Below are 13,163 nucleotides of genomic sequence, written 5' to 3'. Positions count from 1 at the left end.
TTTCATAAACATCATCTCACTTTTCTAATAACTAATCTGAAGGGTATGCTTATTCTAAAACTTACAGATTGAGTCACCTGATTTACATCAAAGAGCAAATTCACAGAGCAAGAACCATCCATGACTTTACCAAGAAATGAAATAGCATGGATCTTCAAGCACTGAACTTTTTTGTTTGTGGAAGAGATCCTTAGACTCAAGACAAAGTGACCGCAATAAGAAACAGTGCCTTAACTAACTGCTTTCAGTCCAGAGTCAACATCTTGCATTCTAATTTGTTTTTCCTTTTATTCTTTTTTTGGCTGCAGGAGTCTAGTGGCACTAAATTGAGAAATTTATGAAAGGCAGGGAATTGCCATTGGCTCTCATCTGACAAAGTTAAAATCTTTATTCATGAATATACTTACTACATACTCCTGAGGTAAGACAGTTTCTAAAAACACAGACACATATCAAAAACAGATTCCAGGGCCCAATTTCTTAAGCAATTCTGTTTTAAAAAGACAAATCTGAGGCCAGGCATGGTGGCACATGCCAGTAACCACAGCACTTTGGGAGGCCAAGGTGGGACAAATTTGAGATTAAACAGTAATGATACACTTCAATAATGTCAGTCTCGGTCAGGCGTGGCAGCTCACGCCTGTAATCCCAGCACTTTGGGAAGCCAAGGCAGGTGGATCACCCGAGGTCAGGAGTTCAAGACCAGCCTGGGCAACATGGTGAAACCCTGTCTCTACTGAAAATACAAAAATTAGCCAGGTATGGTGGCGCATGCCTGTAATCCCAGCTACTTGGGAGGCTGAGGCAGGATAATTGCTTGAGCCTGGGAGGCAGAAGTTGCTAGCTGAGATTGTGCCATTGCACTCCAGCCTGGGCAACAGAGCAAGACCCCGTCTAAAAACAAATAAATAAATAAAATAATGTTAGTCTCACTGTAAGGGGAGATTTAAAAAACCTGTAATTCTAATATACCTTTAAATTAAGGACAGGTTTTATTCTTCCACTAATTTAGCTATGAAGTAAAAAAAAAATTTAGAGTACTTAAAATATTTAGTGATGGCTTTCAAAGTTACAAATATTAAGTTCTTCCTATAATCCTAGCACTTTGCGAGACTAAGGCAGATGGATCACCCGATGTCAGGAGTTCGAGACCAGCCTGGCGAACATGGTGAAACCCCATCTCTATCAAAAAAAAAAAAAAAAAAAGGACAAAAATTAGCTGGGCATGGTGGCATGCACCTGTAATCCTAGCTACTTGGGAGGTTGAGGCAGGAGAATCATTTGAACCTGGGAGGCAGAGGTTGCAATGAGCCAAGATTGCACCATTGCACTCTATCCTGGGCGACAGAGCAAGACTCACTCTCAAAAAAAAAAAAAGAAATATTAACAGTTCTTTTTATAAGATGTCAGCAATGCAGACATCTATAAAAATGTTATTAAAGAATAAGTTAAGGACATTGTTTCAGGTATATTATGCTGCTAAAGGTTAAAGATCATACCTTCACACTTTTTTTTTCATCTGATCCTTCTGTCATAAGATAGGCTTTATCTCCATCAGTTCCTTCAACACTTAGGAAGCAATTGGTTATATGGCCAATTCCACTAGGGAGAACTTTATCCCACAGCATTGCATTGATAACAGAGCTCTTCCCACTGCTTGTCCTGAAGAATATACAAAATCATGAAAAACAAAACATAACAGTAAAAAAATTAGTTCTTTCACTGGGTCTAATATCAACTTTTTTAAAATCCAAATTTTGTTAAGATTTCTTAAGACTGCATTTTTACAAAAAAACTGACCACTTGGCTTACACAAATATCAGCAATGTACATTTCAGAAAAAATAAAGTGTAAGAAAACAAATCCGACCTTTCTCATAGTATTATCCTCAACTTTTCTTTCTTGCTTTTTGTGGCAATTTGAAATCACAGGTCAAAATTCTGTAACACTACTATCACAAGATGGGGTCCAATATCCCATCTCCTTAAATCTGGGCTGGTTTGTGACTGCTTCAACAAATAATGCACATCAGAAGTGACACTGGGTGGCTAGGTGCAGTGGCTCACGCCTGTAACCCTGGCACTTTGGGAAGCCAAGGTGGGTGCATCACTTGAGGTCAGGAGTTTGAGACCAGCCTGACCAACATGGTGAAACTCCATCTCTACAAAAAATTAGCCAGGTGTGGGGGGTGGGGGGGGGCACCTGTAATCCCAGCTACTCAGGAGGCTGAGGCAGGAGAATCACTTGAACCCAGGAGGTGGAGGTTGCAGTGAGCCAAGATCGTGCCACTGCACTCCAACCTGGGTGACAGAGCCAGACTGCGTCTCAAAATAAAAAAAAAATAAAAAAAAGGAGTGACACTGGGTGACTTCCAAGACTAGGTCATAAAAGACAATGCAGCTTCTTCTATCTTGTTCCCTGGAATATATGCACTTGGAGCCTTGCCATGTAAAAAGTCCACTTACCCCGAGTCTGCTGTGCTACAAGGAAGTCAAGCTAAATGGAGAGCTCTGGGTAGTGCTCTACTGAACAGTCCTAGTCTTTGAATCATTCCAGCCCAGGTCCCAGACGTGTAACTGAAGATTTAAGATTATTTCAACCCTCAGTTTTTGAGCCACCCCAATCTTCACATCTTCTCAGTTAAGGCTCCAGAGTCCATGGAACAAAGATAAGACACTCCCGCTGTGCCCCATCTGTATTCCTGACTCACAGAATCAGTGAACATAATAAAATGGCTGTTAAGTTGCTAAGTTTTGGGTAATCTGTTATGCAGTCATAGGATAAAGAACACTTTTGATGGCTCTGAAATGCAAAGAACAACCCATACTCACTTCAGGAACTTGCTTTCCATTAAGTCAACCCAAGTTCCAGATACCACTGGGAGCCTTTTGGTTCACTGCAAAAGCATCCTATCTTTTTGGCATATGTTTTACCTCTTTTCTTTAGCAGAAGAGGGAAAGAATTTTTCTTATGTTATGGATATCATTCCCAACTCCCTTCCCAGGGAAGCTGCTTACCTTCATTAGCTCAATATTGGCTTCCATTGCCACTATACCACATCCTGCAAGGATGCCTAGGACCTCTCTTAAAATGTACCTTTCTGGACATTTCATGAAGCCTTGCAGTGATCCTCAAGGGTAGTTCTGAAACCATCTCCATGGGGTTAACAAGAATTACATGCCGAGTTCTGGACAGAAATATGGCTATAGCTCATTATTAATCAGGCTGCACTTTGGCCCACTTCCTTGTTGCTAAATGTCACGTAACACCAGATACTGACCATTTGCACCTCCTTCTTCCTATAGACAGGATCTCTGACATTAGAATCATAACACTTTTAAGGATAGTTTAAGATGTTTTCAGGCCCCCAAATCCAGCAACCAGTTTGAAAACCCCCTGCCAGAAAGGAATGGGATGGATCAGCATGTGAATACAGCCTAGCTGTATTATCTCCCTCTACCATGACTTCACTCTGCAAGCTCCAACCAATCAATGATCTCTATACTTTGGGCACTCCAAAAACCTTAAAAACCCTAACCTCAAATTCCTTGGGGAGATGGATTGAGGTTCCCTCCCATCTCCTCATTTGGTGACCCTACGATTAAATCTCTTCTCTGCTGCAACCTGGTGTCTCAGCATATCAACTTGCTGCATGCACTGGGTGATGAACCTACTATGGTTACAGTTTGGGTCCCCCCACCCCATATAAGAATCATCTGGGGAGCCCATTAATGATGCAGATCCCTCAAACGAACTGTGAACCTAAAGAATCAAAACTCTGGGGATGCTCTCAGATGATTCTTATGCATACTAAAGTGTGAGACACACTGTCATCCTGCCTCCCAAAGCAAACAAAAAAAAACAACTGTGGAAAAAGAAACTTTTTATCCTCTACTATCAAAATCAACACAGAACACTTCTTAACTAGATGTATAGGGATTTTTCCACATGCATGAAGCAGTTCTCCAGCAGACACCAACTGGGTGTCCTACCATTCAATTCATTTCTACCTCCTCCCACCTTGGGTTCAATGTCAGAATAGCTCACAGAACTCAGGGAAGCACTATACTTACATTTACTGGTTTATTATAAAGGATATTATAAGTGACACAGATGAGATGCCTGAGCACTCATGCCCTCTCAGCATGCCACTCTCCCAGGATAACCATGAGTTTAGTTACCTGGAAGTCCAATCTTATTCAAGAGTTTTCATAAAGCTTAATTTTCAGCCTGTCCTCCCCCACCCTTCCTGGAAATGGGTTGGTGGGAAGGAAAGTTCCAATCCTCTAATCCCCTGATCACTTAAACTTTCAGGTGACTGGTTATCTGAGGTTATCTAGGCACCGCCCCACCCTAAACCACTTATTAGCATAAATTCAGGTGTCATCAAAAAGGGCTCATTATGAAAACAAGATACTCCAATCACTCAGGAAATTCCTATGGTTTTAGAAGCTCTGTGACAAGAATGGGACAAAGATCAAATATATTTCTTTTTATACCATACCAATGCTTTCTAATTTTCCTTTTACCTGGCTGGCATTTCTTTTTCTTGTTTGAGATGGAGTCTCCCTCTGTGGCCCAGGCTGGAGTGCAGTGGCACGATCTCAGCTCACTGCAATCTCTGCCTCCTGGGTTCAAGTGATTCTCCTGCCACGGTCTCCCAAGTAGCCGGGATTACAGGAGTGTACCACCACACCCAGTTATTTTTCTACTTTTGGTAGAGACAGGGTTTCGCCGTGTTGGCCAGGCTGGTCTCAAACTCCTGACCTCAGGTGATCCACCTGCCTCGGCCTCCCAAAGTGTTGGGATTACAGGCGTGAGCCACCATGCCTGGCCCCTGGCTGGCATTTCCATGGATAGTCCCTCTTCCTCTCCCCAGTGTTTTTCATTACACACTCTCCCTGGATCATCTCATCAACTCCTGTGATTTCAATCACCAACATAAGCCAATAATAATTCCTAAATTTCCTGGAATTCTCCCTAGTCCAAGTCTCATATTTCCAACTGCCTTTTTGGTAACTACACTTGAATATATATAGTTGTATTGAACACACACAATTTATGGCCTATACTACTTGTCAGAGGTGTTTGAACCAGAGCAACTCCATCTTGAATAGGGGCTGAGTAAAATGAGGGTGAGACCTACTGGGCTGCATTCCCAGTAGGTTAGGCATTTTAAGTCACAGAATGAGATAGGAGGTTGGCACAATATACAGGTCACAAAGACCTTGCTGATAAAAGAAGTGACCAAATCCCACCAAAACCAAGATGGCGATGAAAGTGACCTCTGGTCGTCCTCACTACTCATTGTAATATATATATATAATATGTATATAATATACATTAAACTAATTATAATACATTAGCATGCTAAAAGACTCTCCCACCAGTGCCATAACAGTTTAGATGCCATGGCAACATCCAGAATGGATGGCTATATGGGCTAAAAAGGGGAGGTACTGGCCGGACATGGTGGCTCACACCTGTAATCCCAGCACTTTGGGAGGCCGAGGTGGGTGGATGGCCTGAGGTCAGGAGTTCGAGACCAGGCTGGCCAACATGGTGAAACCCATCTCTACCAATAATACAAAAATTAGCTGGGCATGGTGGCACACTCCTGTAAACCTAGCTACTAGTAGGGAGGCTGAGGCAGGAGAATCGCTTGAACCTGAGAGACAGAGGTTGCAGCGAGTCAAGATCATGCCATTGCGCTCCAGCCTGGGTGACAAGAGCGAAACTATCTCCCAAAAAAAGAAAAAGAGGGGGACAGGTACCAACTTTCAGTTCTGGGAATTGCCACCCCTTACCTGGAAAACTCATGAATAATCCACCCTTTGTTTGGCATACAATGAAGAAATAACCATAAAAATAGCAAAGCAGCAGCTCTTGGGGCTGATCTGCCTATGCAGCAGCCATTCTTTATTCCTTTACTTTCTTAATAAACTTACTTTCACTTTATGGACCCACCCGGAATTCTTTCTTGCACAAGGTCCAAGAACCCTCTCTTGGGGTTAGGATCAGGACCCCTTTCTGGTAACAATACTATAACTGCCTCCTACCTCCTGTTCTCATTTAATTCATTCTCCCCATTATATCTAAGGTTATAATTGTAACATCCAATCCTCTCATGACTATTTTCCAAAATAAAAGAATGCAGAACTCCTTAGCATGATATATTAATATAAGGTCTTTTACAATCTGACTTTTGCTTACAAAGTCTCTTCTTTTGCTAGTTTCATAACGCCTTAAATTCAACTACTTGAGTTCTCCAAACACACTGCAGTCTCTCTCCCCCTTTCTATTTATGGCTTTCTGCAAGAAATGAGCTTTTGGACCTTTTTCACATCCAAAGCTACACCTATTTCTCATTCTCAGTAGGACAGTTGAGTCATCACCTTCCCAGGAGGCTCTTCCTTCCTACTCCACCCTAATCTGAAGTAGGATCTTTTTAAATGGAGCTGTCTCATGCCAGACTCTGTGTAAGGCCCTGAGAATACGGTCAAATGGGAGAAGCAGAAAATAAAAACATAAAATAAGAGCATTGTGAAAAGTGTTGAAAGACATTAACAGGGTGCTTTAACAGAAAATAACTGAGAAGGAATAATTTAGATAGACTGGTCAGAGAAGGTATCCAAGGTAATAACATTTAAGATGAAATATGAAGAATAAGAAGGCATCAGATATAGATAGAACAAGGAAAGGAGAGTTGTACGCATAGGCAATTGCAAGGGCAAAAGCCCTAACATGGGAAATAGCTTAGAAGGCCAACGAAGTCAGTTTAGTAAATAAATGCCTCTGTTGGTACACAGCACATGATAGCTGAATGACCAATTATGGAGCTACTTATTTGTCTTTGCATATAAGCTGTGGCAGAGATCACCCTATCACTCTGGATAGTGACACCAACGTAATGGTGCCTCCTACTCTCCCTCTGGGAATGATGGAGTTGAAAATTCTGGAAGACATACCTGATCACTGCCCTTTTCTTCCCCCCATAATCCTTACAACCTGTGAACCTGATAATTGTCAACCTTAAGAAAGATACTGAAGAAAATCACCTCTAAATTAGCCAGGCACAGTGGCTCACACCTGTAATCCCAGCACTTTGGGAGGCCGAGGAGAGTGGTTCACTTGAGGTCAGGAGTTCGAGACCAGCCTGGCCAACATGGTGAAACCCCACCTCTAATAAAAATATAAAAATTAGGCCAGGGCCAGGCACAGTGGCTCACGCCTGTAATCCTAGCACTTTGGGAGGCTGAGGTGGGTGGATAGCCTGAGCTCAGGAGTTCGAGACCAGCCTGGGCAACATGGTAAAACCCCATCTCTACTAAAATACAAAAAAAAAAAATTAGCCAGGCGTGGTAGTATGCGCCCGTAGTCCTAGCTACTTGGGAGGCTGAGGCAGGAGAACTGCTTGAACCCAGGAAGCAGAGGTTGCAGTGAGCCGAGATGGTGCCACTGCACTCCAACCTGGCAAGAGTGAGACTCTGCCTCAAAAAAAAAAAAAAAAAAAAAAAATTAGGCCAGATGCAGTGGCTCACGCCTGCAATTCCAACACTTTGTGAGGCCAAGGCGGGTGGATCACCTAAGGTCAGGAGTTCAAGACTAGCCTGGCCAACACAGTGAAACCCTATCTCTACTAAAAATACAAAAATTAGCCAGGTATGGTGGCGCACGCCTGTAATCCCAGCTACTCGGGAGGCTGAGGCAGAAGAATCGCTTGAATCCGGGATGTGGAGGCTGCAGCGAGCCAAGATTGTGCCACTGCACTCCAGCCTGGGCGACAGAGCGAGACTCCATGTCAGAAAAAAAAAAAAAAAAAATGCTGGAATGCATGGAATGGCATACCAGTGCATTCAGTGAGGGTAAGAGGAGTTTTTCTAATCAGCAAAAAGAGATTTACATAAGCTGCCTAGAAACAGAGTTCTTTGGTTCCAGAGGTTCAATGGCAGCTATTGTCAGTTCATTGGTGGAGATGCCATTACTGGACAAGAACTCTCCTGAGAACATTTTATCTGAATTAATGCAGTCCTAAAGTATGTTTATTGATAAGTCTTATCAAAGCAGGAGATTTGAAAGAATTTCTAGAAAGTCCTTGGAAATAGTTATCTCAGACACGTACACAAGAGCCTCTTTCCTTCTAGGCCTCTCTAGGTCTGACAAAAATTATTTCGTCCTAGCTTCTGAAACTTTCACATAATCAAGTAAACTTAAAAGAGTAAATCACAAATTATGCTTATCATTTATCTGTATTTCCATTCTTAAAACTGGCTAAGAGCCAATTCCTAGAGATGAGAATCATGAAAAGGTAAAAATATGACTGACTTTCATAAAGCTTCATTTTATACCAGGAGGTAAAATGTACAAATTCTTTCACATGCTAACAGCTTTAATGTTCAACACAGGCAGAAACTTGTGGGGTTGGGGGAGGATGGGAGAAATATTACTTGCTGAAACATCAGACACAAAGCTGATTTCTGGAAACTAACCTTAGAAGTAATAATAAATAATTACCTGCCAAAAAACGCCACCTTCATGTGTCTCCGAGACAGCACCTCACCAATGATGGAAAGCTTGTCTTTATATCCCTGCATTTCTACCAGATCATTCTCAGTGGCTATTCGATCAAGTTCTGGATTCTTGTATGTTGCTGTGAAATTGAAATGGCGTCAGAAAAGTGATATAAATGAATATTAAGTTAGTTATATAATGGAATACCTAAGATTGTATGTATTTTGGCTTTATGTTAACATGCCACCCACAGCATCTGAATGTTTGGTAAAAGGTGCGTACTCCGTGGCAATGGGTCATAAGAATCCCGCCCGAAAGAATTTCAAGAATATTAAATGTTGCAAGGGCACAGTCAAAAGCGTACTTCTAGGTCTCAAACATACAAGCTACCCCTGAGACAAGACTACATTTCTAAACAGAGAAACTAGAACCTAACACTGACCTATTATTGTTCCAACCTGACAGGATGGATCTTCAGATCTTGAACTCAGAAGGGGGAGCCACATACTGAGAAAAAAGTGAGGTTTAATAGGAGCCCCTCAGAAATTAAGATGTGGTTCAAGGTCTCCAAGCTAGGAAAGACCCTGCTACTTTACCACGTTCTATCTGCTTCCCTCAGGGATGAGGTGAAACAGCTCATTTAACAGAGAAGAAAGCGAATTACAGGTTGTGTCCCGTCTACAGCCATACCACCCTGAATGTACTCGATCTCATCAGATTGTATCCCAGTCTCACTCTCATCAGGTTTAGGGTTTAACTGCACATCCCAGCCCTCACCTCTCCTCTATAGCTGGAGGTAGTTAAAAAAGCCTGGGTTTGAAAGTAGAAAAATATTTCAATTTTGTTTATAATTCAGGAATAGGAGATAACCTGATGTTTACATTCTTATCACCTCTTTTTGAAGGTAAAGACATGAAGATTCATGTGGGCATGGGGGCTCACGCCTATAATCCTAGCACTTTGGGAGGCTGAAGTAGGCAGATCACTTGAAGTAAGGAGTTCGTGACCAGTCTGGCCAAAATGGTAAAACACCATCTCTACTAAAAATACAAAAATTAGCTAGAAATCACTTGAATCTGGTAGGCGGAGGTTGCAGTGAGCCAAGATCATGCCACTGCACGCCAACCTGGGCAACAGAGCGAGACATCGTCTCAAAAAGCAAAAACAAAAAAAAGATTCATCTGGCTATCTGAATGATCCTAATTAGAGACAAACACTGCCACTGAAAACATACCCAGTGCACATCCAATTAAGCTTCTCATATCTCACCATACTTTTTTAATGCATTAATAAAATATATGCAATTTGGTGAATAATGGACAGACTTGCTTAAGTATCATTACATTTATTTTTGCTTTTCATTTTATTTTTGCTCTTGTATGTTTTTCCTGATTTATTTGCTTTGTCTCCTTTTTGCAACATTTTTACTGAGGTTCTAAAACCTTTAAAACTGAATTCAGATTCTAAAGCTGCCATTTCACTAGTGCCTAGCATAATGCACGATCTATAACACGCACAATACACATTTAACTTCATTTTCACTTCCTATTAATTTTTTTAGAAAATAAAATATTTTTCAAAAGTCAACTGTGCCAGCTCAAATTATTTCCTAATTGGAAACAAAGATTCTATACTACTATTTTTTTTTTCTCATTCAGCATTCAATTGTGTCAAGTCTGGTGCTAGGAATACAATGAGTCCTAGGCTCCTGCCCTAAAGGAGCTCAAAATCTGGTAAGAGAGGGTTGCGAGAGACATGAAAAAAAAAGTTTGATTCTACCAATCTATCAAAGGTTTCCAGCGTTGCTGGAAAAATTTATAGAATCCCTCCCTTTCCATTGTACAGTTGAGAGGTACATAATCTTTGTTTTTTTTTTTTTTTTTTTTTTTTTTGAGACGGAGTCTTGCTCTGTCACCCAGGCTGGAGTGCAGTGGCCAGATCTCAGCTCACTGCAAGCTCCGCCTCCCGGGTTTATGCCATTCTCCTGCCTCAGCCTCCCGAGTAGCTGGGACTACGGGCGCCCGCCACCTCGCCCGGCTAGTTTTTTGTATTTTTTAATGGAGACGGGGTTTCACCATGTTAGCCCATGTTGGGATGGTCTCGATCTCCTGACCTCGTGATCGGCCCGTCTCGGCCTCCCAAAGTGCTGGGATTACAGGCTTGAGCCACCGCGCCCGGCCTTTTTTTTGAGATGGAGTCTCACTCTGTCGCCCAGGCTGAGTGCAGTGCACAACCTCGGTTCACTGCAACCTCTGCCTCCCAGGTTCAAACGATTCTCCCTCCTCCAGCCTCCTGAGTAGCTAGGATTACAGGCTTCCACCACCATGCCGAGCTAATTTTTGTATTTTTAGTAAAGACAGGGTTTCACCATGTTGCTCAGGCTGGTCTTGAACTCCTAACCTCAGGTAATCCACCCATCTTGGCCTCCCAAAGTGCTGGGATTACAGGTGTGAGCCAGGGTGCCTGGCTGAGAGGTACATAATCTTAAGAACCAGCAAAAAATTTCAACAGTTATCTTCAAAGAAGTATTCCCGGCCAGGCACGGTGGCTCACACCTGTAATCCCAGCACTTTGGGAGGCCAACGTGGGAGGATCACGAGGTCAGAAGTTCGAGACCAGCCTGGCCAACATGGTGAAACGCCATCTCTACTAAAAATACAAAAATTAGCTGGGCATGGTGGCACGTGCCTGTAGTCCCATTTAGTCTGGAGGCTGAGGGAGAAGAATCGCTTGAACCCAGGACGTGGAGGCTGCAATGAACCGAGATCCCGGCACTGCACTCCAGCCTGGGCAAGAAAGCAAGACTTTGTCTCAAAAAAAAAAAAAAAAAGTACTCCCTAGTAAGACATTCCTCATCACCATTGTTTCAACAGTTATGAAATGCCTTTTGCCCCTTTCCACTGCAACTCAGCCTCATTTAAGAGAATGAGATATGCCTGAGGTCTTGGTTTAACCGCTAAGTTGGGGAGGAGACAAGTATAATGGTTAAATGTGGACTGCCTGATTTTTTTGTCTGGGCATTTATTAGCTGTGTGACCTTGGGCAAGCTGTTTAACTTTTCTTTGATTTAGTTTCTTCATCTTTAAAATGAAAGATGGTGGTGATGAAAATTAAATGAACTATTAATATAGCTATTTCATCACCTAGTGGTGATAAAAATTAAATGAGCTATTAATATACTAAAGTTGTTATTAATACCATTTAATTTTCCCCTTCTGGAGGGTAGAAATGGGTTTTACTCGTTATGGTACTTCTCATAGTATACAGTACAATGCCCTATATGTGTTCAATAACTAATGTTGAAAGAATACGCACTTTTATGTATTTTCAACAGTAATTACTTTAAGAACTTAAGAAGAACTAACCTTCAACAAAATGTGATCCTTCAGTAACAAACTCCAGTAACTGGTCAAAGATTGCAGTAATAGCCTTCTTAGCCAGCACAAAGTGCTTCAGTGGAGAAACAGTTTCTGCCATTATGCTACTAGGGGGAGATAAAGTTAGAAAAGCACAAACTAAAGTGGATGATAGACATGTAAACTGATGACACACCAGTGACAGTCATCAACTCCCCAATGAGATAAATTATGCTGGCAAAACGTTTTTAGGTAATTCTTTTTTGGGAGTGTTCTAGTCAGACAATTAGAGATGACTTTTGAATGATATTTCACTAAAATAAGTGAAATCTATTAGCCAAAATTTTGGTTGCAATTTCGACTCAATTTCCCTTTGGTGAAGATGTAACTAATTGTGACTAAGTTTGTCACTGCATGTGACTATAAAGTACATCAGGGAATAGGGTTAGTGAAAGGAAGCCAAGTTCACAAACAATAACGAAGTTACTAAGTTTCTCAACCTGAAGCTCTAGGTGAGTGGGGGTGGATATGCAGAGTGAGGAAATAAAATTCTAAGATCACAACGTGAGGCTGACATTTAGAAAGACGGAGTTCATCACTACAAATGAGGAGGTAAGGCTTAAAGAGGGCATTAACGCTTCCAGCCAAAGTATCAGAAACTTCAAGGAATATGAGTCTCAGAAAGCATAGGTGGTTTCTCAAGAAAAAGACACCAAAGACAAACAATCACGGCCTAATCCTGGTGTGCACATGGAAAGGAACACTGGCCATAAAGAAGGCGGATCCTTCCAGAGAGTCCAGAAATGACCGCGCGAAAGAGCTGCGTGGGAAAAGCCGGGTGGGGGCAACGCCCCGGTCCGGCCGGTGTGAACACCTGCCTTAGTAAAAGCCTCCCGCCTTCTCACACCGGGCGCAGTGGTCGGGGCCAGAGCCCACCCCAGCCCCACGCGCGCCCGTCCAGGTCCGGATCCCCCACTCCCACCCCCGAGCTCGGCCTCGTGGGCTCCGTGGGCTCGACTCGGCCGCCAGCCCCGCTCGCCTGACGGTTCGCTCTCTCCTTTCCCACAGGACCGCGGCGGGCGGCGCCTCGTCACAGAACGCTGCATGCACGACTCCCGCCCCCCTGTCCCCAGTCGCTCGAAGGTCACTCCGAGCGTCGCAAACGTGCTAGCTGTCGAGGCAGCCGGCACTCACTGTCTCCGCTCCAACTATCACCCGGCAACAGCAACTCGGCCACTGATCCCAAACTGCCTCATCTTCCCGAGAAGTTAAAGGCGGAGAGGAGGCAGGGGGAGT

The 13,163-nt window shown here is 42.8% G+C and overlaps 1 protein-coding gene across 6 annotated transcripts in view; it reads right to left on the bottom strand.

The window, feature by feature from the left end:
* Positions 1–13,163, bottom strand: part of MFN1 (mitofusin 1) — a 45,105-nt gene extending 31,942 nt beyond the window's left edge. For 2 of the 6 annotated variants that reach the window (XM_074031431.1, XM_005546436.5), the window contains exons 1-4: positions 13,062–13,163; positions 11,877–11,995; positions 8,515–8,650; positions 1,500–1,662 (exon numbers count right to left, since the gene is read on the bottom strand). Coding sequence is in view for 5 of the 6 variants with exons in the window: in XM_005546436.5 (XP_005546493.1) it covers positions 1,500–1,662; positions 8,515–8,650; positions 11,877–11,988 (411 nt within the window). In the remaining variant the exon portion in view is untranslated. Of the gene's footprint in view, positions 1–1,499; positions 1,663–8,514; positions 8,651–11,876; positions 11,996–12,745 lie in introns of all 6 variants that reach the window. The other 4 variants (XM_045386602.3, XM_065540214.2, XM_005546437.5 and 1 more) reach the window with 4 other exon arrangements.

This window comes from Macaca fascicularis, chromosome 2 (genome assembly GCF_037993035.2).
Source record: "Macaca fascicularis isolate 582-1 chromosome 2, T2T-MFA8v1.1".
NCBI classification, from domain to species: Eukaryota; Metazoa; Chordata; class Mammalia; order Primates; family Cercopithecidae; genus Macaca; species Macaca fascicularis.
This window is presented reverse-complemented; position numbering and strand designations above follow the sequence as displayed.